Source organism: Ailuropoda melanoleuca, chromosome 15, assembly GCF_002007445.2.
Source record: "Ailuropoda melanoleuca isolate Jingjing chromosome 15, ASM200744v2, whole genome shotgun sequence".
NCBI classification, from domain to species: domain Eukaryota; kingdom Metazoa; phylum Chordata; class Mammalia; order Carnivora; family Ursidae; genus Ailuropoda; species Ailuropoda melanoleuca.
In genome coordinates, this window is record NC_048232.1 from 23,962,719 (window position 1) to 23,990,405 (window position 27,687).

General features: G+C 37.7%; 1 protein-coding gene across 10 annotated transcripts in view; it reads right to left on the reverse strand.

Moving 5' to 3' along the window:
- ABI1 (abl interactor 1) overlaps nucleotides 1–27,687 on the reverse strand; it is a 135,418-nt gene that overhangs the window by 55,433 nt on the left and 52,298 nt on the right. For 8 of the 10 annotated variants that reach the window (XM_034643838.1, XM_034643839.1, XM_002927530.4 and 5 more), the window contains exon 2: nucleotides 17,007–17,174. The exons of the other annotated variants lie outside the window; for them this stretch is intronic. In XM_034643838.1, coding sequence (XP_034499729.1) covers nucleotides 17,007–17,174 — 168 coding nt within the window. The remainder of the gene's footprint in view (nucleotides 1–17,006; nucleotides 17,175–27,687) is intronic. 10 annotated transcript variants of the gene reach the window in all.

Sequence of the window (27,687 nt, forward strand, 5' to 3'; positions counted from 1 at the left end):
TTCCTATGACAGTAAGTTTTGTTGGTCTCTTACAAAATATTTTTAGGGATGTTATGTTTGATGTACATGCCAGGTTCTTTACAGGTTTCCTCTGTCTTTGAAGATTACTATGGATTTATAAGCCCCAAAACTTAAAAAACTTAGAATAACACTTAAAATGTAAACAAAAAAGCTTCTTGAAAAAAATTAAGACATGGGGCGCCTGGGTGGCTCAGTCAGTTAAGTGCCTGCCTTCAGCTCAGGTCATGATCTCAGGGTTCTAGGATCAAACCTCCCTATGTCAGGCTCCCTGCTAAGCGGAGAGTCTGCTTCTCCCTCTCCCCGCTGCTCATGCTCTCTCTCTCTCTCTCTCTCTCTCTCAAATAAATAAAATCTTCAAAAAAAATTAAGACAATAGGAGTGGTTTTTAAATAGGAAGCTACTGCATCCAAAAAGTCTCTATTTTCTCACCTGAATCCAATCATGAGGAAATATTAAACATGCCCATAATTGACACATTTTACAAATGAGCTGGCCTATAATTTTCAAAAGTATCAAGGCCAGGGAAAGCAAAGGAGGATTAGCGAACTATTCCAGATTGAAGAAGACTAAGGAGACATGATAACATAAAAGCTTCTGAACTGGATCCTTTTCCTACATAGCTATTGGATCAACTGGAAAATTTAAATGTAATTCAAGGATTAGATGGTAGCATGTATCAATGTTAATCACATAATTTTGATGACTGCATTGTGGTTATGCTGTAGAATATGACTGTGTCTAGAAAATACACACCAAAGTATTCAGGGGTGATAAGCCAGCATACCAGCAAGTTATTCTCAAACTGTTCAAAACAAAAAGTTCTTTCTCCGGTACTTGCAACTTTTCTGTAAATTGAAAATTCTTCCCCTCAAAATGTTTGTTTTTTTATTTTTTTAAGTAAACTCTACCTCCCAACGTGGGACTCAAACTCACGATCCTGAGATCAAGAGTTGCACACTCTACCAACCGAACCAGGCAGGTGCCACCCAGCCCCCACAAATGTTTTAAGTAATCTTTATTGTTCAGTCATAAAAATGAGAATAGGATTTTTTTTTTTTAGTTCACTGATTCCGAGGTATTTAGTGATCCATGCTCCATCAATCTATGAAGGAACAGAACCAAGTAAGATTCAACCAAAAAGAGGATATACTGATTTTTTTCATCAATGAAACTTAAAAAGGGGATGACCCCATTCCAAACTGACAAATTCCAATGGCCCTAAAATTCTCTTCATCACACCCCTCTAAAGAAATTCTATGACCTTCCATTCTAATTTCCTTCCCTTTTATTTATTGAATAAATGGATACATACATACTAGGCACTGAGAATATAGTAATGATGATAACAGAACCCTATGGAAGGCAGATACTGAATAACAGGACAAATAACTATATAATCCTAATGATAAATGCTATGAAGGGAGGTATCGGACGCTATACAAATAGTTAACAGAGAACTCTAATAATATATGTGCAGGTGGAAACAGGACAGAAAGGGGCAATAGAGAAAAAACCACCCTTTAAGAATATCTAGAGTAAGACCTCAAGGATGAGTGGGAGTTAGCTAGGTGAAACATGTCCGTAACAATGCATGCCAGGACACTGACATGGCAGACAGCATTTAGTATCCCTGGAGCTTAAAAGTTCATGAAGGGTTAGTAGTAAGGGATGAGGCTCGGGGGGGGGGGGGGGNGGGGGGGGGGGGGGGGGAAGCAGGTGCCAAGCCTTTAAAGATCCTTAAATGCCACTACAAAGATATTAAGAATCTTGTCCCACAGTCACAGACTTTTCAAACCTTTTTTACTGTTCAATCCTAACTTCAAGTCACCTTATACATAGAAGCTCAATATGTAATATATACAAAAGTAGCAATGTCTTGTCTAAAGAGGAAATAAGGTACTTTAGAACTACATGAGCTGAGCCTATTTACCTAAGTAAGGACAAAGGCAGAAAGAGGCAACTATTGAAAAGAAAACATTATCAAAATAATATATGCCAGGTTATATTAGACTTCCAATCAGAATCTGAGTAAATAGTAAATAGTCCAATTAGAATAATTCAAAAAGCATTTACATACAAAGGAACTAAACACAAGGAATCATGAGGGACAGGGGAACACAACAGAAGGTAAAGGAACTAGTAGCAGCAGGAGCTGTACCCCTATATACAAAAGGATAAGGGGCAGGAGAGATAACCAGATTTTGGAAGAGAAAGTCACATAGAGAAGGCCATCTTGAAGGGAGTAATGATTTGTCCTGGGACACAGCCAACCCACAGGGAACAAACCAGGGAAGTAAATATTCTGAGCTTACCTTCCTTACTGCTTCCTATCTTCCTGTGTTCCACACTGGCTGCACCCACTCTGAAGCCCGAAGTCACAGATGCCCATTGACATAATCCATACAGGTAAGCCTCCCAGAGCAAAGACCAGGATAGGAAGACAGTAGATTAGGAAGATCAAACAGAAGTTATCTGTCATGTAGAACCATGCACAGAGGTATTAGGAAAGAAACTAGCCTTCTGGAACCCCCGATCCCAAAAAAAAAAAAAGGTTTCTCTGGGCAGGAACAATTAACCTGAAGCTTAATGAATGAATGAGCAGGAGTTAGCAGACAGAAGTAGGGGAGACAGANCAGACAGAAGTAGGAGAGACAGACATTCCAAGCAAAGGGACTAGCCACTATAAAGGTGTACTGCTACAAGAGTAAATCAATTAGGATGTCTGAAGCACAAAGTAAGAGGCTAGAAGGGGAAAGGAATGAAGCTAGAGAGGCAAGGAGAGACAAGATCAAGCTTGTATCAACACCATGCTAACAAACTAGCCTTTATCCTGAAGGCAGAGTTTAAGGGTTGACACAGTATCATCTGACAGAGATAGGTGTGGGTTTTAATAAAAGTAACAGACACAGACTTTTTTTTTTTAATGGCAGAAATAAATTCTCTCTTATTTCTTGGTTGAATAGCTCTTGCCTGGTCACTTCACAAGAACTGCAAGGCAGAGGAGTGTAGAGAAGAATGCAAAAACACTACTAATACCTAATTACATGTTCTAAGTCACTTCAGTCTTTTTTTTTTTTTTTTTTGTAATTCTCCACACGGACTTTTTCAGGGAACAGGAAGACAAAAACATTGTTNTTTTTTTTTTTTTTTTTTTTTTTTTTTGTAATTCTCCACACGGACTTTTTCAGGGAACAGGAAGACAAAAACATTGTTAGTGACCACATTAAATAATTTATTTAAGGGGCACCTGGGTAGCTTCAGTCAGTTAATTGTCTGATTCTTGATTTTGGCTCAAGTCATGATCTCAGGGTCATGAGATCGAGCCCACTTTGGGCTCTGCACTAAAACACAGAGTCTGCTTGAGATGCTCTCTCTCTCCCTCAGCCCCTCGCCCTGCTCGTGCTCGAAATAAATAAATAAATAAATAAATAAATAAATAAATAAATAAATAAAATTTTTTTGAAAATAATAATAATAGTAATTTATTTAAGATCCTGAACCAAAGCACTGATAATTCAAAATTTACACTAGGGTATATTCATGCTGCTATGAAATGGAAAGCTTTTTTTTTTTTAAGATTTTATTTTTTCTCTCTCGCTGGCTGTCTCTCTGTCACATAAATAAAATCTTTAAAAAAAAGAAAAAAGATTTTATTTTTTAAGTAATCTCTACACCTAACATGGGGCTCAAACTTATAATCCCAAGATCAAGAGTCACACGTTCTACCAACTGAGCCAGTCAGGCACCCCAAAATGGAGAACTGTCTAAAAACAACACTCACACCTCCACCCTATTTCCAAAGGACTATACATTTTCAGAAGTGCCACAGTGATAATTCAAAGATTTGAGGATCTACTCCTTGCCAGCCCTATGGGAGACACTAGGGACACAGTGATGCACAAAACAGATAAGGTTCCTGTCATCATTACACTTACCTGTAATAGAAGAAGCATTTATAAGTAAACAAAGAAACATTAATTATAAATTTGTTAGGTGCTACAAATAAAAGCAATAAGAATGAGGTTTAAATGAAATATGCTATTAGATTTAGAACAAAGATACTGTTGCTGATCATTGCGAAAGTAACATCCACAGGGTGATAGAGACAAAAATCAAATCACAGTGGATTGAGACACATACATGTTTGGAGGAAAAAGACGCCACAAGATGACAGATTCAAGATCCTGGGCTGGGAACTGTCAAGAGAAAAGATAATACCTTGAGGGTATGGTAAGGAAAGCTTTTTTACAATGGGAAAAAACAAACATGCTCGCATGTTGATTAGAAGGGGGAGTCCGAGAATAGTTGCACGTAAGAGAAAGAACAGATGATAGATAATAATACCAACACTTTATGTACAAGTGTTAGGCTAAGTGCTTTATGTACAATTCTTTATTTAATCTCTAAGGTCAGTACAACTGTCCCAATATGAAGAATGAGAAACCTAAACTCAAAGAAGTTAGGTAATCTGAACACATTATACAATGGCAGAATTAAGATTCAAACCCAGGGGCACCTGGGTGGCACAGTGGTTAAGCGTCTGCCTTCGGCTCAGGGCGTGATCCCGGCATTATGGGATCGAGCCCCACATCAGGCTCCTGTGCTATGAGCCTGCTTCTTCCTATCCCACTCCCCCTGCTTGTGTTCCCTCTCTCGCTGGCTATCTCTATCTCTGTCAAATAAATAAATAAAATCTTTAAAAAAAAAAAAAAGATTCAAACCCAGGTCTTTATGACTCCAAAGCACACCATACTACATGGCTTTATCCATTCAGTAAATACTTTTCAAATCACAACTTTTTTTTTTCTCAAATCATTTCTTTTTTTAAATTTTTTTTTATTTTCTTAAGTAATCTCTACGCCCAATGTGGGGCTCAAACTCACAACCCCGAGATCAAAAGTCACATGCTCTACTGACAGCCAACCAGACACCCCTCACACCACTTAAGTGCCAGTTACTATGCACTGAGGAGCACAGATGAATTAAACATGCTCTTTAGAGAGTGACAAAGGGGAGACAGACATCTATACCTCAAGTCATTGACAAAAGCAGGAACAAGTTAGATGGCGTAGCACAAAGAGACAGTTAAGTCTACCCTGAGCTAATCAGTGAAGACTTCAGATGGTGCCTGTCAAGCAGAAGAAACACGACAAAGTTAATTCCAAGTAAGACAAACAGATTATGGAAAAGCAAAGAGGCACAAATGTACATGCTGTGTTTGGAACATTTCAAGAAGTTGAGCATGGCAGGAATGCTTTGAGAGCTGGAAGAGACCAGATCGAAGAGTGTTTTACACCATGCTGTGGAATCTAAAGTTGAAACTACAAGCAGTGAAAAACCATTTCCAGGCTTTGCAACAAGATCAGGCTACTGTAAAGACTCAGAAACCAATTAGCGTGGTGAAAGGATTACAGACAACCAAAAGAATGTAATATCCGGAAGGAGACTCCCAAACTAGCTATATAGAATCAAGCTAGAAGAAGGAGGGGTTCCAAAGTCTCTTTTTGAAAAAAGGTAATCCTTTTTTACTTAAGTGAGATGAGAACACTCCCTTGTTAATTAGGACAGAACGAAAAGAAAAAGTCGCTGAGCCCAAACTCTGTGATCAATAGGGAGGAGACTGGAAGATTGCTTCCTCAACACCACAGACTACCTGAGGAAGAAGATGGGCTTGGATGATTCTTTTCTCCAAAAAGCATATTTAACAGAGGCAGGATAAACCTGCTGTTTACTGTGAAAGCAAAGAAGAGAGTCTCCAATTTCCAAAAAATGTGGTCTCCCTTTTGCTTCACAGGCTTCATCACATCAGTCAGTCATCTGACAACGGCTTAGGAAGACTGATGACTCTCTTTCTACTAAGCATGTTGCTCAATTCAGGGGCTGTACAGTTCCAGCACTACGCAGATACGAGAAGCAAAAAAGAAGCAAGAGGATACTATCTACTCTCCTAACATAACAAAAGCCATTATTCAGCCTCATCAATGAAGCCAAACCAAAGGGAATGAAGTGCAACTTAGAACTTCAGATTTACTTTTCCAAACTGACCCTCCAGGTACATGCCGCATTCCAAACATTCCAACGCACATCCTGGTCACCCCAAATAAACATCTGTGTCTGTGTCTGATGCCATTACCTCAGACTGGAATGCACTTGCACTCCACATCACTTGATAACTGCACAGACCACCTTCAAAACCCAACTTAAATGTCACTCCCTCAATGCCACCCTAACTATATGCCCACAGGACTTTCTACTCTATTAAAATGTTTATTAAATACTTCCACGAATTGCATTTAATAGTATATATACCAACTCCTCCCAAGTGAAATTTTTTAACAAACATTCACTAAATGCTTAGTCAATGACAGGATTAGTGCTCGGTTCTAGAATTTTAAAGACTGAATAATACAATCCTACCTTTCAAAAGCTCCCCAACTACACTGAAAACATAATGCCAAAAGTAAATGTAGCAACTGCTATGTGTTTAAAGTGTTAGGGGAGTGCAGATAACATCAAGGCGTGCTGTAAAACTAGCTCACTCAATCTTCATTCTACCCTCTCCACCCCACCCCAAGAGTACCTTCTTGCTCTGCAGAAGCTAAAAAGCCAAAACTAACATTGTTCAATTGTTCTCACAGCTGGGCTTCCAGATACAATTTCAGACCTGTCAATGATACACTTAGATGGGATATAGAAATTAAAAGTGAGGTGGAGATCTCTTACTACCTCTTTATATTACTCTCTGTTGGCAAACAAGTTGAGATCTGAGATTTTTTTCAAAGTGGTGCTCCAGTATCCATTCTCTAAATCCTTGGATATTGAGAAGCAACTGCAATTTGGACTGGACTCCAAATTCCAATACCCAGTCACCAGCTCCAAGTGTCAAGAGGTAGTTGAGGCAGCAACAAAGTGGCAAAAGCTTTCTAATTCTTTATCGGAATCCATTAATCAAATTCTTAAAGTCAGTAATTACAATGGCACCATCAGAGATTACAGATTCCCTAATAGGCCAGTTCTTAGAATTCTGGAAATTATTCATGGCGACCTAATCTTACACGGCCAAGAGACCACCAAACTGTAGGTCAGACCTTAGAACACGTGAGAAAAAATACTGCAGAATGAAATTAGAATCAGTACCTTGAAATTCCCTTTAACTATAAAAAGTTTCAAGTCCTGAATTCAGAGTTGATCATATAACGAAACAGTTATTTGTCCAACACACGTAAGAGCTGATCTCTACTGACTGCCTTTTATCTTGCGTTCTGGTCATGTTTCCCATTTCTTCATAGGTCCAGTAATGACGGTAACAGATACCTTGCAGAAACTCAAAATCCTGTTATAGTTCTCTGAAAAGTACTGCTAGTAAACTTTGCTGGACTTGAACTCCAAACAGTCTCCTCTAAGATGGAGAGCAGCCGAAATTTTTGTTTCAGTTCTTTTACCCTTGGCTAGGTTGCTTGCATTTCATTCCACACATGTATAGTTCAGGGTCAGCCTATGATACTGGCAAACTTTTACTACAAAATTGGGAGCTCTAGAATAGAAACTAAATATATAACTTTGCCTCTATTCTCCATAGCCTAAAAATATGTTAATTTTTCCAGTCCTCTAAGGTTGATGGCACAAGTCTCTTTCAATCTTCATTCATTCAGAAGTGAATGGTGGGTTGGTGTGCATTCGTGTGTTAGAAGGTGACTAGAATATGGAAAGGTTTAGGTTAGTATAACTGAATTTCAAGATCAGTAAATTAAAAAGAAGAAAGAGACAGAATGAAAGACCAAACAAAAAATCAGACAAAATGGAAGAAAAGGGGAAGGAGAAAAAGTACTGTTACCAATTTTATTGGCCAGTAACATTTTAAAAACAAAAACACTACAATCAACTATCATTTTAAAAATGTTTTAAAATCTTAGAGACCTTACTTGACATTCTGCCAACTTATAATATACATGAACACTAGATTTACCTTCCTTTTCTTTCTTCACAAACCAGAAACAATTGTGGGGGGGGGGAACAGTATCAGTCCTGGAACTACATCTAGGCACAAATCTATAAATAAGACCATTCTGGGGTTGTTGTATTGCTAAATGTAGATGCAGAAAGGAAGGAAGGAGGAATACTGAAAATTCAAAGATTTGATACCCTTCTTTTCCAAATCAATCTTATTACTTCCAACCCCAATCAAATCTACCCTAAAAAGTGAAAGCCATGAGAAGAAAACATGTTTTGATGTTATTCACCCAAGTCTACAGTTCTCAGAGATTCTTTTATGCATAGAAAACCCAAATTCTGTCATGGGTGTTAGAGAGGAGTGGGATTACCTACAGTCTACCCATAAATATAAAAGAAGGTACTATATTAGAAAAATTTCTATTATATGATTAAAATAGGAAATTTCAGTTATCTAAAATGCTAAATATCCTTCTACAGAATTACCAATTTGAAAAATCTACTTCTGTAAATATACTACACTTCATCAGTATATGAAAAGTAGATGTAAGAAACATCCTACAGGGGCGTCTGGGTGGATCAGTCGGTTGAGTGTCTGCCTTTAGCTCAGGTCATGATCCCAGGGTCCTGGGATCGAGTCCCACGTCGGGCTCCCTGCTCAGGGAACAGCCTGCTTCTCCCTCTGCCCCTCCCCCACCGCTCATGCTCCAACTCTCTCGAGCGCGCGCAAAAATAAATAAAATCTTAAAAAAAAAAAAAAGTAAAGAAACATCCTATAACTTACATGTTTTGATCTAATGTTCTATGGCAGCAAAAACTGTTTATAAAACAAATTGACAAAGCAATCCTCCAACATGGTTTTATATAAACTTCAATATGAACAAAACTAAATCATAGATTCAACCATGAAACAAATACATTCTTAACTCTTGGTTCTTACTAACTTATTTGGGGGCATAAACCCTCAAATTTGATAGCTATTGTATAACAAAGAATTTGACTGGCCTCTGTCACTGTTCCTGGGAGGGAGTTTATAACCCTGGAATCTCCCCATTGACAGGGGTATCTCTGTTTATGCTAACAAGACGGCTCAGGATGGGGGCTGGTCACCAGAGCGACCAACCATGTGACTAGCATTGAGGCTTTGAGTCAGCCCAGCTTCTGAGGTAGGAAAGGAGGGCTGCGCATGGAGTTCAGTCACATGGCCAATGACTCAATCAATCATGCCTACACGTGAAACAAACTCTGGACACCAAAGCTCAGTAGAGCTTCCTGGTTGATGAACACCACACTGATGTGCCCTGATTCCACAGGAAGAGGGTACAGAAGCTCTGTGTTCGGGAGCATTGCAGATTCTGCCCTGTGTCTCACTTGGCTGATCCCAATCTGTTTGCTTTAAAATAAAATTGTAACCATAAGAATAGTGTCTTCCTGAATTCTGAGTCATTCTAATAAATTATCACACCTCAGGGGGGTTGTAAGACACCCCCTACCACCCCCACCCCACTCAAGATCTGTGACCAGTTGGTCAAAAGTGTGGGTAGAATGGGGATCCAACTTGCCACTGGCATCTGAAATGGGAGCAGTCATGACTCTGGGTGGTTCATGTCAGAACAGCACTGCAGTATACCAAGTGATGCCAGAATACCAAACCCCTAATGGAGCTTCCTCCATCATTTCTTATAGAAGCTAACTTCTCTATGCTGAGATATAGAAGGAATGAAGCCATAAAACTTGCAGGATGTGTATCGTGCCATCCACAACATGCAAGCCCCATTCCTTACAATTTCTTGCTCAGCAAATCAACTGCCAGAAAAATTATCTCAAAAAAAAAAAAGTTATTATAAGTAGTCGGAGAAAGTGGTACCAAATCTCACAAAACTTCTTAAAATTTTTTGAAACACAAGTTTGTATAACACTACATGAAGGGTCAGCAAACTTTTCTTGAACAGAGCAACAGTGTAAATATTTTAGGCTTTACAGGCCATATGGTGTCTGTCATAACTACTCAACCACGTTATTGCAGAAATGAAAACAGCCATAGCAACATGTAAACCAAAAAAAATGCTGCTTTGTTCCAATAAAACTTTATTTTTCAAAAATGAGAGGAGAAGTGAATTTAGTCCACGTGGATCATCATTTACTGATCCCTGCACTAAATTATTTATTCAAATAAACATTCAAATTCATGAAAGTCATCTGATGGCATGAAGCTCTAGTGTCATACCAATGACTAACCGTCTGACAGACAAGGTTAAAACATTTTCTCAGGAAAAAAAACAAACCTGAATTTGTAGTAAGATACATACACACACATATTAATGATACAAATCATGTTACAAATCAAATGATGTTACAAATCATATCATACAAATCAAATATATATAGAAAGAATATAATGAGAAGTAGAGGACCAAAGGTATACCAGAAATCTTTGTTAGATTTAGAGTATTTTTATTTAACTTCAAATTTTTCAGATAATGTCTAAAACATACCAAAATTCAAAAACTCCTTCAACTCACATGGAAGCACACATTAAGTATCAGGCACTGTGCTATGTGCTGTAAGAGTCCCTGGCAGGGGGCGCCTGGGTGGCACAGCGGCTGGGCGTCTGCCTTTGGCTCAGGGCATGATCCCGGCATTGTGGGATCGAGCCCCGCATCAGGCTCCTCTGCTATGAGCCTGCTTCTTCCTCTCCCACTCCCCCTGCCTGTGTTCCCTCTCTCGCTGGCTGCCTCTATCTCTGCCAAATAAATAAATAAAATCTTAAAAAAAAAAAAAAAGAGTCCCTGGCAGAATAAGTAATTGTGAAACAAATGTTTATCCATACAGTAATTAAAATAATTTTATTTTAGGTAACAGTAAGACTAAGTCTAGCACCAAGACAAAGTTTAGTCCCTCAACTCTTAACAGATAAACATTTATATGTTCTGCACCATGTACTTACAGAGAAGAACCTATATTCTTTATTAGTACACCTTTACTATAGCTGTTCCTCTATAAATCTATCTTGTTAATAACTGTTATTAAAGGAAGAATGCCTCATTAATCTCAATAAAAGGTGTCCCCCCTCCAAAAACGAGGTGAAGAAATTTGCCCTAAAACATTTGATTGTTGAATCTTAATATGTATAAGAAAAATGGAGGAAAGTTAGCAACTGGTTAGATTGTATTATCAGTCTTAAAATAACAAAGGTGAAGATAAAAGATACTATTTCATAATAGAACTCCGGCAGGAAGCTTGAGGAATTTCTCATGTTTTCCTTATGATTTTAAGATATTACACAATTTTATAACACCCTTTAAAAAATAAACTCTAGTCCACATCATGAGGATGACAAGAACCAATCTCTACCAAAGATTTACACAAATTATAAAGTCATACCACATTTAGAACCGATTTGTTGTATCATGTGTATTATTTTTCTAATGCTGCTGTAACAAACTACTATAAACGTAGTGGCTTAAAACAACAGAAATTTATTTTATTACAGCTCTAAAGGCCAGAAATCCAAACTGAATTTTATAGAACTAAATCAAAGTGTCAAAAGGGCCATGCTCCCTTGGAAGGTTTCAAGGGAGAACGTTTTTCCTTGCTTCTTCCAACTTCTGGCATTCCTGGGCTTGTTACCACATCATTCTAATCTCTGTTCTTATATAACCATTTTGATTTATGCTCTTCTATGTCAAATTCTCTTCTGCCTTTTTTTTTTTTAAGACAGAGGGTGAGCCCAAGTGTGCTGGGGGTAAGAGGGCAGTGTCAGAGGAAGAGGGAGAAAGAGAATCCCAAGCAGGCTTCACGCCTGGTGCAGAGCCCAATGGAGGCTTGATCTCACGACCTGAGATCGTGACCCAAGCTGAAATCAAGAGTCAGACACCCAACCTGTTGAGCCACATGGGCACCCCTCTCCCTATTATAAGGACATCTGTGATTACATTTATAGCATACCTGGATAATCCAGGGTAATTTCCCAGCTCAAGATCTTAACTTACATCTTCAAAGTCCTCTCTGTCTTATAAAGTATTTCCAGGGATTAAGACTTGGATACCTTTGGGTATCATTACTTTGGGGACCATTACTCAGCCTAATACCATATGGTTCATCTTAGGAATGTCAGATGCATATAGAAATCCATTAGAATTCCAAATAGGGCAGTTAATATATTTTTTTCATGATAAATCAGCCAATCAAATGAATATTAAGAATGCTCCCAGCTAACTTAACATATATTCTCTCATTTCTTTTTTACTTTTTTATTTTCATGGCTTCTCATTTTAAATGACACTCAACAATCTGCATTGTATCTTTCTGCCCATATACTCTTCAAGACCTGTAAATAGTAAATCTTGTTTTTTAAAGTTCCCCCAATGGTTTTAGGAGGTGGTCCTGAATCATTATGAACCATGAGAGCTGGTCCAGCCAAAACAATGGCCCCAGTGGCAATAGGGGGCATGTCTGTGGGGCTTGCTAGAGTAAATACGGGCCTGGGTAAGAGCCTAAGTCATTCTTAGCCAAGACCATCACAACAGGCTGCCATAACAAAGTACTACAGACTGGAAGTTTTAAACAACAGAAATTAATTTTCTCATGATTCTGGAGGCTAGAAATCTAAGATCAACATATTAGAAGGGTTCTAAGAGACTCTGTCCTTGGCTTGTAAAAGGCCCTCTTCTGTGTCTTCACATGCTCTTTCTTCTGCGTGTGTCTATGTCCTAATCTTCTCCTTTCATAAGGACACCAATCAGGGGCGCCTGGGTGGCTCAGTCGATTGTGTGTCCAACTCTTGGTTTCCACTCAGGTCATGATCTCATGGTCTTGGGACCAAGCCCCACACAGGGCTCCCTGCTCAGCACAGGAAGCTCTGGATTCTCTCTCCTTCTGTCCCTCTCCCTGCTCACTCACTCACTCTCTCAAATAAATAAGTAAAATCTTAAAAAAAAAAAAAAATGGACACCAATCATAGTGGATAAGGGCCCACCCAGTGACCCCATTCTAACTTAATTACCTCTTTAAAAACCCTATCTCTAAATACAGTCTGAGGTATTAGAAATTAGGACTTCAACATATGAATTCTGGGGGAACACAATTCAGCTGATAACAAGTGCCAAAGATGAGAAGCATGCTTAATCTTAAAACTCATGAAATATCTTTAAGAAACTGGTTGAGGAAACCTAAAATAAATTTCAACAGGCCATTAGGGATCAACAGAAGTCCTATGATATTATGGGTCAGTTCACCAAAAATAACACTGAAGTCAATAAGGATGGATGAAGAATTATACAACAAAGAGTCAGAAAAAACTACAGGTGGGGTTATATTACAAACTTGGGAGATTTTTTTTAAAATGGAAGCATGAGGACCAGTATATGACACTGAGAATACATATCATAGACTAAACTGTAATAACCCCATAATGCAATGGCTCTCCAACTGAGGTCCAAGACTCCCAGGGTCCCCAACATCCTTCTTTTTCTAACTATATATCTGTATGAAGGCAGACTTTCTTCATATATTTCAACCAAAGCAACAAATCACAACAGATTAAATACCAAAAAAAAAAGTATGAGAATCCAGTTATCTTTTATTAAAAGAAACATTAAAAAGATTTGCAGAAATGTAAAAACAATGCCACTCTTCTCACAAATTTTTTTGTTTTGGGTAAGAGTTATTTTTCATTAAAATGTTATTTGTATTAACATATAATGGGTATGTTTATCGTAAGTTAGTAAGTACTTTAAAATTTATCAGTTTTAATTTCTGATATGATAAATACTGGAGAATCTACTATATAAACCAAAACCCTTGCACTCTCAATAATTTAAGATGCTAAGTGTGCCTGAGAACAGAAAGTCTGAGAACTCAGAGCACTGATCCAATTAGCACCTCTACTGCAGGAACTCACTCCATCTCCCCAGTGCCTGGACAAACTACATCTGCCTACTTAGTCAAACCTAGGCTTACCAATGATTTAAAAAAAGTCTTTTCATAATGATAAATCCATCAATAGTACATTACAAACCTAAGCATTTACAGTATTATGTTAATAACATAGGTCCAAAATACATTAAAAAGTGATAAAGAATGCAAAGAGAAAGAGAATATATAAAAAACTAGAGTCAGAGATTACAACATACTTTCCTCAACAATTAATAAATTAACAAGACAGACAATTAGCATGGATGTAGAAGAACTGAACAATATTATCAACCAACTTGACCTGATGAGATTTACAGAACATTCCACCCAACTATTACACGTTCAAGCGCACACAAAACATTTACCGAGAGACTATATTCTGGGTTATAAAACAATTTATAATAAATTTGAAAGGAGTCGTACCATATAATATTTTCTCACTACTACAGAATTAAATTAGAAATCAATAGCTAAGAGATCCTTTGAAAATCTTGAAATATTTCCAAATAGCCCCTGGGCCAGAGAAGAATCCAAAAAGGAGAATTAGAAATTATTTCAAGCTGAATGAAAATGAAACAACATACCTAAATTTGAGATACAGATAACACACTATTTCAAAGGAAATTTATAGACCTAAAACACCTATATAAGGAAAGATAAAGGCTCTCAAAGACCTCACCTTTTACTTTAAGAAAGCATAAAATAAGAGTAAATTAATTCCAAGGAAAGGAAAAGGAGAAGAAATAATCAACTACAAAATAAAAATCAACAAAACAGAAAACAGAAAAACAGTACAGAAAATTAATGAAACCAAAAGCTGAGGACTTTTTTAAAAGATCAATAAAATTGATAAACTAGCCATACTTACCAGTTTAAAAAGAGAAAAGACACCATTTAAGAATATCAAGAATGAGAAATGTGACATCACTACAGATTCTACAAATACTAAAATAAGGGAATGTTATTAACACCCTTATGCAAATAAATATGACAACAAATGTGAAATGGCCAAATACCTGGAAAAATACAAAGCTTACTTATGAAGAAACAGATAAAGAGAACAGCCCTGTATCTACTACAGACATTAAATACATAGATAAAACCTCCCTGCCAAGAAATATTCCAGACCCAGACGGCTTCGCTGGTGAATTCTACCAAACATATAAAAGGTAGCAAGTATCAATTCGACACTTTTTCACAGAAGTGAAGAGGAGGGAATACTGTCTAACATATTTGTAAAGCCAGCATTATAGTGACACCAAAACCAGACAAAGACATTATAATAACTCTCAGAAGCATAGAAGCAAAAAGTTCTTCACAAAATTTTAGCAAATGAAGTCTAACAATCTATGAAATGGAGAATATATCACAGACACACGTAGTTTATCCGAAGGAAGGCAAGGCTAGTTTAACATTCAAAAAAAAAAAAAAATCATTTCAACAGACACAGAAAAAACATTTGACAAAACCATCACACACTCCTAGTAAGAACTCTCAGCAAACTGCACCTTGAGAAGGGAACTTCCTCAATATCATAAAGCATATTTCTGAAAAACCTATAATACACATAATAGTGATAAACTAAATGCTTTCTTACTAAAATAAAAAGACAACAATGTCCACTTTCACTACCCCTATTCAACATTTTCTTGAAGGATCAAACTAGTGTAGTAGGAAAAAAAAAAAAAAAAAAGGAAAGGAAAGAAAGAAAGAAAAGGAAAGGAAAGGAGGAAGGAAGAGGGGGAGGGGGAGGTGGAGGAAAGGAGAGGCGAGGAGAGGAAAGAAAGTAAAGAAGTAAAACTAAAACTGTATTTAATCTTCTATGTAGAAAATCCAATGAAATCTATACAACAACTACTGTAACTATTAAGTGACTTTAACAAGGATACAAAATAAGCATACAAATATCAATTGTATTTCTGTACATACAAGCAAAAAATGATCAAGATAACGTTATAAAAAATACCATTTGCAATGGCATAAAAATATGATATACTTTGGAATAAATCTGACAAAAGATGGGCAACCCTTAAAATACTAAAACCTAGAGCGCCCACATGAAAAGTTGCTCAACATCATTAATCATCACCAGGGAAATGGAAACTAAAACACCAGTATTAGAATACCTAAACACCTAATTGAATAACTAAAACTAAAAAGACTGACCATATCAGGTGCTGGTGGGGACGTGAGGCAACTAAAACTTTCATATAGTGCTGGTAGGAAGATAAAATGGTATAATCATTTTGGAAAATAATTCAGGTATAAATTTGGTTATGAAGTTAAACAGACATCTACCATGTAACCTATCTACCATTCCACTCAAGAGGTATTTAATTTACCCAAGGGAAATAAAAACGTATGGCCATATAAAGACTTGTACACAAATATTCAGAGAAGTATTATTTGTAATAGGCAAAACCCAAAAACAATCCAGATGTTCATCAACACATGAATGGATAAACAAAATGTGGAACAATGTAGTACTCAGCAATAAAAAAGGAGTGAAATATTTTTACACATAACATGGATGAATCTCAAAATAACTATGCTGAAAGAAGTCAGACAAAAAACAGTATATATCATGTAATTCTATCTATATAGAATTCTAGAAAATATAAACTAATCCATAGTGACAGAAAGTCTGAGAACAGGGGATAGAAAGGTAGGATAACAAAGAAGGATGAAAAAATAGGGGGTTGGTCGGTGTTCATTATCTTGAATGTGTTGATGGTCTCCAGGGTAGTATGTGTATCAAAATTTATAAAATTGTATGCTTTAATTATGTGCAATTTATTTTACCTCAAAAAAAGGCTTTAACAGTAGGATAACTGGTAATGGTTAAACAACAGTAAGAGCATACTTAATGCCAATGAACTATACACTAAAAATGGTTAAAATGGCAAAGTTTATGTTAAGTATATTTCACCACAAAAACAAAAAATTTTAAAAAAAAGAAGAAAAGTAGGTATACTGAACTCAAAGCCGAACCTAAATAACTACAGTCATTAAGGTGAGTAAAGAATCCATATTTTCAGGCAATCTACTTCTTTGACTCTGCAGCTTCTATTCTGCCAGCTGATTAAATGTGAAACGTAGAGCCTTGCACAAACTGTTACCTGTGAGATATGATTGATGGAAGACTCCATTCTCCGAAGCTGAGAGGCTTGGATATCCAGCAATTGGAGTACATTGTTGGCCAATGCATTTATTTGATAAGCAACACTAGCTAGGGATTGCGTTGTGTAGGCTTTGGTCTCTTCTAAAGCTTTTCTCTTATCTGCAGCCTGAAAATAAGAACAACAACAACAAAAAAAAAAACAATACTTACTTAGGTTAATATTCATTAAACATATATTCTATAGAAAGGCAAAGTTATAATTATGTTTTTTAATGGAAAGACCCAACTGAATCAAAAAACTTATCAGATAAGTCTGATGATAGTCTCGGGACACTGATGAGGCCACAGCAGAAATCCTATCTGCTGGGTGGGACCCACTGCCTCTTGAGTGGCCAATCCACTGAGGTCCACCAAAGGAGCCACCAAGTGACTGTCATCAGAATCATACATTACAATTGGTTCTGAGTCACCTAAAGCCCCTTAAACCACCAATTTAGCACATTACATCTTTAGGACCTTATGCCAGCCCCAAGCTCCTAACCCACTGTTGAGAGTTTAGCTAAACTACTCTGTAATACTCTGCCTCAGCATCCACTTTGTGTGGCTAAGTGGCCTAAAGGGGCCTTATATTGATACTACCTCCTCCCAACAGTGCATGACCTAGATAATGGCTCTCAAGATCACAAGTAAAAATAAGTTCCAGATATGATTCCCCAAAACCCCTTTGTGATAAACAATCACTCCTGTCTCCCAGCTCCTTCCTCTTTTGTGCCCCTTAGAAAAGACCACCCTGGAGGTTATCAAAACCCTCTTGGTTTTGGTTTGAAATGACCAATCTACAATTAACCTGGGAACCCCAGAGCACTGCACCTGAGGACCCTAATAAAGGCTTACACACCAAGTCCTGCTGCTCACTGTCTGCCTACATCCTGCACTGAACTCCCCCTGTGTCCCCTGGAGACATCATACTGTGTACCCCCAGGACCTGTGAGTAATAAACTTCTCTATTCCACTTTCCCTTGAAGTCTTTTGTTGAACCTTGGCTCACCATCCAGAGGCTCTACTTAACAAATGTTAACAAAATATCCCAACACCTACCAACAAAGACATAGATTAAATCCATTCCATTTTATATTCCTGTTTACATTAATCAACATCAGAAATCCAACCTCCCTGTTATCCATTATAACCACATCTCTCATCTCCACAAAAACTGTGAATCTTATAAACCAAACCTTTACGCACCTGTTCTTCCTGAAGTCCTGTGCATAACTCAGAGTCAAGTGGTGAGAAAAGTTCAGAGGCAAAAAAGTTTAAAGCAAAGATCAGAACAAAGTTCAAAGACAAGTGATAAACTCTGTGTAGAGGGATGGAGGCAACAACTTAGATCACAAATAGAGAATAAATATCATTAATATATAATCTAAAAATGAAAAAGACCAAGAATCAATTTAAAAAACAGAGGTCTAACAGTTCACACAAAAGGCAATGCAACGATTTTTAACCATTTGAAAAGACATTCAACCTAGTCACTATAAAAAAAAAAAGAAAGAAAGAAAGAAAGAAAGAAATGCAAGGCACCTGAGTGGCCCAGTTGGTTAAGTATCTGCTTTCGGCTTAGGTCATGATCCCAGGGTCCTGGGATCAAGCCCCGCGTCAGGCTCCCTGATCATCAGGAAGCCTGCTACTCCCTCTCCCTCTGCCCCTTCCCCTGCTTGTGGTCTCTCTCCCTCTCTCTCTCTCAAATGAATGAATGAATAAAATCTTAAAGAAAGAAAAGAAAAAAGAAACGCAGGGGCACCTGGGTGGCTCATCAGTTAAGCCACCAACTCTTGATTGCTGCTTAGGTCATGATCTCAGGGTCCTGGGATCATTGGGCTCTACGCTCAGTGAAGAGTCAGCTTGAGGATTCTCTCCCCCTCTTCTCTGCACCCCCTCCACATGCTTGCTCGCTCTCTCTCGATCTTAAATAAACAAACAAATAAATAAATAAAATCTTTTAAAAAAGAAAAGACTCCCTGATACATTGCTGGTGATAACAAGCAAAATTACATACCAATTTATTTTCTGTCCCAGTAATCTTATTTTAGGAATTTACCTCAAAAAACCACTGGCAAAAATATATAATGCAGTTATTCATGATAGCACTATTTATTTATGATAGTAAAAGACAGGAAACAACCCATATAATCATTAATAGAGGACTGAATAAATTATGGGCTCTCTAAACATCGGAGTGCTATACTGCTGCAATAAGGAATGTCATTATTACCACTACACCGTGATCTCCAGAATATTGTTAAGGTGAAAAACACAAGATGGAAAAAAAATGTTTCTGGAATGCTACCATTTAAAAAATCGGGAAAAATATGAAAATATATGCTTATATTTTTTAAGAAGGAAGAATAAACATTTTACTTTTTTAAGACTTATTTAGAGAGAAACTGATAGAATGCATGAAGTGGGGGAGGCAGAGGAAGAGGGAAAGCAGACTCCCCACTGCGCACTGAGCCCGACAGAGGGCTCAATTCGAGGACCTGAGGTCATGACCTGAGCGGAAACCAAGAGTTGAACGCTTAACTGACTGAGCCACCAGGTGCCCCTAAACTACAACATTTTAAAAAAATAATAACATTTAAGGGCGCCTGGGTCGCTCTGTCAGTTAAGCGTTCAGCTCAGGTCACGATCTCTTGGTCCTGGTATCAAGCCCCACATCGGGCTCCCTGCTCAACACGGAGTCTGCTTCTCCTTCTCCCTCGGGCCCCTCCCCCCCCACTTACATGCTCTCTAATGGATAAATAAAATCTTTAAAAAAAATTTAAAAATAATTACATTTAGGGTGGAGGGTTAAACAGGTTGGAGGGAGCATAGCTAACATTTTTTAAACATACCTTGTTTCGTAGATTTGTTTTTAGAACTATGTAAATAATTTACACAATTATAAAACAAAATTAAATTTCAAAAAATTACCCAAAAATTAGATGTAAAATTACGTGCCTGTGTGTCCAATTAGTGGCTTAGCCAAAGGGGAAATAAAAAGTGACTTCAAATGACAGTAATTTGATTGTTCACTTTTTTTTTTTTTTTTAGAGGGGTCGGGGAGGGGCAGCGGGAAAAGGGGGAGAGAATCTTAAGCAGGCTCCACACCCAATGTGCAGCAACAAGTGGCTCATCTCACCACCCTGAGATCATAACCTAAGCAAAAATCAAGAGTTGGACATGTACTCGACTGAGCCATCCAGGTGCCCCTTGACTGTTCATTCTTTTTTTTTTCAATGATTTTTTATTATATTATGTTAGTCACCATACAGTACATCCCCAGCTTCCGATGTAAAGCTCGATGATTCATTAGTTCCATATAACATCCAGAGCACCATGCAATATGTGCTTGACTGTTCGTTCTTAATGGGATTTATCTTTAAGACAAAAATAATTCAAAGTGGAAAAAAAAAAAAAACCACCGTTGAAACTACTGTCCATCATTTTACTGCTGGTGGTATTTTGAAATTATCCTGAGACTGTTGTTTGTGTAGTGTGAGATGAAGCAAGTCATTGTGTGTTTATGTCATTGAGAAGTGAGATCTTGGTATGGTTCAAGAGACTCTGACTGCAAGAAGAACAAGGTTTAAGAAAAAACATGTTGTTCCGGTTTTAAATTGAAAGCATCAGTCTGAACCCAATTTGTGTTATATCATATCATATATCAATATCCTACCCCTGTCCAAAGAAATGGCCTATATGTAAAACATGGTGACTACAGTTGGTAACAACCATACTATATAATTGAAATTTGCTAGAAGAGTAGAACTTAAATGTTGTCACCAAAAAAAGGGAAAAAAAGATAAATATGTGAGGTGACAGATGTGTTAATTAACTAAATGGAAGGAATCCTTTCTCAACGTGTACGTATACCAAACTATCACGAAGTATACTTTAAATATATTACAATTTTATTTGTCAATTATACCTGAACAAAAGCAAGGAAGAAAAAAAGGATAAGGCCTAAAAATAATGACTGTCTAGTGGCCATGGAACACTACTTATTACCCAGATTGTAATCTCTAATACCACTCTCCACTGCAAGGAATCTAAACTCCTAGCCAACTACAAGTCTAGGACAGGAAATGCACAAGATGCACAAGGCATGTGAAAGCCACCAAGGATAACTCTAAGGTCATGTCAAAAACACTTGGGAATCAAGTGAAATAAGCTTCCAGAGACCACAGATGGTACACTGTAACCATAATTGAGGATAATAACTACAATGTAATGAAACACATAAAATGTTTAAATCTGAGAGTTCATAACAATATTACTTTTTTTAAGCAATCTCTATGCCCAACATGGGGCTCAAACTCACAACCCTGCAAGAGTCACATGCTCTAAGACCGACTGAGCCAGCCAAGGGCCCCTAAAAAAATTTTTCTAAAAAGGTCATTGACCAGGGGCACCTGGGTGGCACAGCGGTTGAGCGTCTGCCTTCGGCTCAGGGCGTGGTCCCGGCGTTGTGGGATCGAGCCCCACATCAGGGCTCCTCCGCTATGAGCCTGCTTCTTCCTCTCCCACTCCCCCTGCTTGTGTTCCCTCTCTCGCTGGCTGTCTCTATCTCTGTCAAATAAATAAATAAAATCTTTAAAAAAAAAAAAAAAAGGTCATTGACCAGTTTGGTAGGATGCTAAGAACCATCTCGGAAGCGGACGGGTACATCAGCTTTATTGAAGTATGAAATGCATACAATTCAAAAATTTCAAGTATACAGGGGCGCCCGGGTGGCTCAGTCGTTAGGTGTCTGCCTTCAGCTCAGGTCATGATCCTGGGGTCCTGAGATCGAGCCCCGCATCAGGCTCCCTGCTCAGAGGGAAGCCTGCTTCTCCCTCTCCACTCCCCCTGCCTGTTCCCTCTCTAGTTGTGTCTCTCTGTCAAATAAATAAAATCTTCAAAAAAAAATAATTTCAAGTATACAATTCAGTGTGCATTGACAAAAGTGTACAATGGTGTAGCCACCATGATAATAATGATAAAGAGCATTTCTCTTATGTCCTTTTACAGTCAACTACTTCCCCATTCTCTGGACGTTGGAAATCACTGATTTCTTTCTGCCACTACGGTTTTGCCTGTTCTAGAGTTTCATAGAAATGGAATCAAAAGTATATACAGTCTTTTGTGTCTGGCTTCCTTCACTTAGAATACTGCTCTCAAAATTTATCCTTGTTATTGCCAAGCAATATTCCATTGTATGGATTTACTACAATTTGTTTATCTACTCATCAGCTGATAGACATTTGGTTTGTTTCCAGTTTGGGGCTACTATGACTAAAACTGCTACAAATTTCTAAGTCTTTGAGTGGACATGTTTTCATTTCTCTTGGGTAATACCTAGGTAAATACCTAAGAATAGAATTGCCAAGTCCAGGGGCGCCTGGGTGGCACAGCGGTTAAGCGTCTGCCTTCGGCTCAGGGCGTGATCCTGGCGCTGTGGGATCGAGCCCCACATCAGGCTCCTCTGCTATGAGCCTGCTTCTTCCTCTCCCACTCCCCCTGCTTGTGTTCCCTCTCTCGCTGGCTGTCTCTATTCTCTGTCAAATAAATAAATAAAATCTTAAAAAAAAAAAAAAAAGAATTGCCAAGTCCATGGTAAATTAAGTTTCTGTTTAACATTATAAGAAACTGCTAAACTATTTTCCAATGTGGCAATACCATTTGGTATTCCCACCAGCAATGTATGAGTTCTAGCTTCTCCACATCCTTGGCAACATTCGGCATGGTCAGTCTTTTTAATTTTAACCATTCTACTAGTGGTTTTAATTTCAATTTTTCTATTAAATCATGATGAGCATCTTTTCAAACGCTTATATACCATTCACTTCTTCAGTAAGTGTTCAAATCTTTTGCCCATTTTTAACCGGTTTGCTTTATTACTGAGTTGATTTTATAAACTGCATACAAGTCTTTTGTTAGATATGTTTTACAAATATTTCTCCCAGTCAGTAGCCTGCCTTTTCATTAAGTCTTTTGAAGGGAAAAATACTTTTCTTTTAATGAAGTCCAATTTATAGTTTTTTCTTTTATATTTCATGATTTTCATGTCCTGTTTTTAAAAATCTTTGCCAGGGGCGCCTGGGTGGCACAGCGGTTAAGCGTCTGCCTTTGGCTCAGGGCGTGATCCCGGCGTTATGGGATCGAGCCCCACATCAGGCTCCTCCGCTATGAGCCTGCTTCTTCCTCTCCCACTCCCCCTGCTTGTGTTCCCTCTCTCGCTGCCTGTCTCTCTCCCTCTGTCAAATAAATAAATAAAAAATCTTTAAAAAAAAAAAAATCTTTGCCAAACCCAAGGTCACTAAAATTTCCATGTTTTCCTTCAGAAGTTTTATAATTTTTGCTCCACATTTAGACAGACCTATAATCTACTTCATATAAGCTTTCTGCATATGGTGGCAAGTTAGGGTAATGGTCAAAACTCTTATATATAAATATACAACTGTTTCAGCATCATTTGTTGAAAAGATCACCCTTTTCTTCAATGAATTCTCTTGGCACTTACTCAAAAATCAATTCACTGCATAGATATAGGTCAATTTCTGGGCTCTCTTTTGGGTTCCATTGTTACATCTGTTGATCCTCATCTAGTACAATACTGTATTGATTACTAGAGCTTTAGTAACTCTTGATGACAGGGACCCCAGATTTGTTTTTCTTTTTTCAAGATTGTTTTAGATTTTTTTCTTTAAGATTTTATTTATTTATTTGACAGAGAGAGAGACAGCCAGTGAGAGAGGGAACACAAGCAGGGGGAGAGGGAGAGAAAGAAGCAGTCTCCCTGCAGGGTAGGGAGCCCGATGCGAAGCTCGATCCCAAGACCCTGGGATCACGCCCTGAGCTGGATGCAGACGCTTAACAACTGAGCCACCCAGGCACCCCTTTTTTAGATATTTCTAAGTCTTTTGCACTTTCATGTAAATTTTAGAATCAGTTTGTCAATTTCCACAAAAGAGCCCCCTGAATATTTGACTGGAATTACACTGAACCTATAAACAAATTTGGAGAAAACTGCCATTTAACAATACTGCATCTTCCAGATATGAAAACAATAATCCTCTCCTATTATTTAGGTCTTCTTAAAAACTTTGCTGAGAGAATTTAAAGTGTTTGTTTACAACTGCAAACATCTTGTTAAATTTATCTCTATATATTTCATATTTTTGATGCTATCATGAATGGTACTGTTTTTATAATCTCAATTGCCAATTATTCATTGCAAGCTTATAAAAGTACAAATGATTTTTGAATACTGACCTTGTAATGCTGTAACACTGCTAAATTATTTGCTGCAGTTGCTTTTTCGTAGATTTCTTAGGACATAGTACATAGACAATCATGAAAGATGATTTTACTTCTTACTTTCCAATTTCTGTACCTTCTTTTTCTTGCTCTACTGCTCTGGCTTTTTGGGCATCTGACCTTTATGAAGGTATATGCCCTTTATGAAGTTAAGGAAGTACTTTCTATTCTTAGTATGTTTACCAAACTAGGCAGATTTAACCTTGAGTGACACTTGGTTATTTTCAGTCATCCACTGAATTTTTGCCTTTTTGTTTTCAGTCTACAAGTTGCACACTTTTCTTTTACAAGAGTAGGAAAGACTCCAGTTTTGTACTAAAATCTATTCTCCCTTCCTCTAGAGCACAAAATTATACTTTATTTTCCAGCTTCCCTAATCACATGGTCACAAAACTAAATACTCTCAATAATGATAGCAGAAATGGGTGCCACTTCCAGGCCTAGACATAAAAACCTCCCATGAATGTTCCAATGCAATTCTTTTTTATTTTATTTTATTTTTCTAAAGATTTTATTTATTTATTTGACAGAGAGAGAGAGACAGACAGCAAGAGAGGGAACACAAGCAGGGGGAGTGGGGGAGGAAGAAGCAGGCCCCCAGCGGAACAGGGAGCCCGATGTAGGGCTCGATCCCAGGACCCTGGGATCATGCCCTGAGGCGAAGGCAGACGCTTAACGACTGAGCCACCCAAGCGCCCCCGTTCCAATGCAATTCTTAAAGTAAAATATAGTCCTACCAAAACAATGAAGTTGAGTTTAACAGAAAATATTTTACAATTTCCATTTTTAATTTAAATTTAAAATAATTAAAATGAAGTGAAATTTAAAAATTCATTTTCAGTGAAACTAGCCACATTTTAAAAAGTGCCCAAGAGCCACGTGTGGATTGCAGCTACCTTACTGGAGACACAGTTATAGTTAATTTCCTCTACAGGCCACTGAATTTAAAAGTAAAGTGTAGACAAGAATTGCTGCTGTTGCTTATTTCAAATTGTAAATTTAGTATCCAATAGTTGGTCTCCCTCCTGCTTTTTTTTATACTTTAACTGAATCACTACCAACAGCTTTAGTATGTTCCAAAGCATCATACAAAATGGATTATAAACTAGAAGACAAATATCCAACATTTCTTCAAGAACTAAAACAGACATTGTTAATTATAGCAGTCTTCCCTGCAGAGTCTAAAAACTCTTAACTAATCACTCCAGGAGCTGACATGTGATATGAAATCCATTTGCCATCCCCATCTTATGCCATTGATGAAGTTTTCTTAAAATGGAAATAAACGTGTTCAGCTTTAAAAGATAAAGTTAATTATTTAAAAGAGCTAAACTCAAAATAAACAATGTAGCCAAGAACTAAACAGGAAATTCCTTAGATAACTGAATTTTATGAACAACCCATACATAAAACTAGCTGTCTTCTTCTTTCCTCCTCTACCTGTGGAAATCAAGCTCTACTGAGTCAGGATCTGCTAGCTGTAGTAAAGAACATTTTCAAGTAATATCTACACCTGTAAGTCCTTTTCTTGCCCTTCAAGATGACTACAAAGGCAGAGTGATCTTTCCCCCCTCCCTCAAGTGTAAATTACTAGCTATAAGCAATCTCTCTCGTATCTATACATTTTCCTTTAACAAAATTTCCTTTCCCTCATTCTCTCAACCTTCATCTCTTACCAGAGCAATACTCTTCCCCCCTCCACCTCATGTAAATACTTGAATCCTAAAAGAGATGGAGAACATCCTTGTCATGATTATGCTTAAAAACTAATGCATTCTTTTTTTTAAAAAGATTTATTTATTCGAGAGAGTGAGAGAGAGAGAGAGAGAGAGAGCGCGCGCGCGCGCATGATCAGGGGGAGGGGCAGAGGGAGAAGCAGACTCCCTGCTGAGCAGGGAGCCTGATGTGGGGCTTGATCCCAGGACCCCGGGATCATGACCTGAGCCGAAGGCAGACGCTTAGCCAACTGAGCCACCCAGGTGCCCCAAAACTAATGCATTCTAAATGAAAACAAAGACTATATAGTTTTTTTTAAAAAATTTTGCCTGATTTTTAACAGAAAAATACAGAAAAAGAGAGAAATATAAATGAAAAATGAAAAAAAATGTATCATGGTCCTATCAAATAGACCATGTTAACATGTTAGTGTATTTTCTTCCAAGTCTCTCCAGTATGTATTTGTATGCAAGAATGAAAAAACTGACATTATACCTTACAGTTAATGCCCTGCTTTTTCCATTAAATATACCATGAGCATTTCTCCATGTGCCAGTCTTCCTTAGCATCTTTTTCAAAAAACAATTTTCAATGGCTTCATGGTTACGGCAGTAACCTGTTCGTTGCCTACTACCTCATTTTAAATCCTCTAATACTAAGAACCTGATTTTAATGAGGGCATCAATGTATTGAGCCCTGTTTAAAAAAAAAAAAATTCAAATCTAATTTCTTCTATATGACCAAACGAGAGATGGCTTATTTAGTAGTTGTAGGCATTCAGAGGAAAACATGTACAGTTAATTATGAGTATCTCCTACTATTCCCCCTGAAAAGTAAAAAATATATATACAAGTAGAAAGAATAATATGATAACCCCATATACCTGTCTTTCAACTTCAGCAAATATCATAGTTTTATAAATTCACATTTTAGGGGCACCTGCATGGCTCAGTCATTTAAGCATCTGACTCTTGATTTCAGCTCAGCCCATGATACTAGAGCTGTGATATCAAGCCCTGCATCAGGTTCCACACTGGGCATGGAGCTGGCTTAAGATTTTCTTTCTTCCTCGGCCCCCTCCTCCCACCCCACCCCCACTCACTCTCTCAAAAAAATTTTTTTTTACATTTTACTTGGTTTTATAAGGATGCAATTTTTTTTTTTTAATTTTAAAACTGGCTCCACATCCAACATGGGGCTTGAACTCAGCACCCTAAGAGTCACGTGCTCCAGTGACTAAGCCAGACAAGCTCCCGTGCCTGCAAAATTTTATAACTGGAATACATTAAAAATTAATTTTCACTTATTTTTTAAATAAACTCAGAATGCTTTTCTTAGAAAGCATCTTGGAGCGCCTGGCTGGCCCAGCCAGTAGAGAGAGCAACTCCTGATCTCAGAGTCATGAGTTTGAGCCCTGCGTTGGGCATGGAGCCCACTTAAAATTTTAAAAAAATAAATTAAAAGGGAGCACCTGGCTGGCTCAGTAGGTGGAGCACACAACTCTTGACCTCGGGGTTGTAAATTCAAGCCCCACATTAGGTGTAGAGATTACTTAAAAATAATAAAAAAAATCTTTAATCTTAAAAAAAAGTATCTTAAAAATTAAATACCCATATAACATTTTT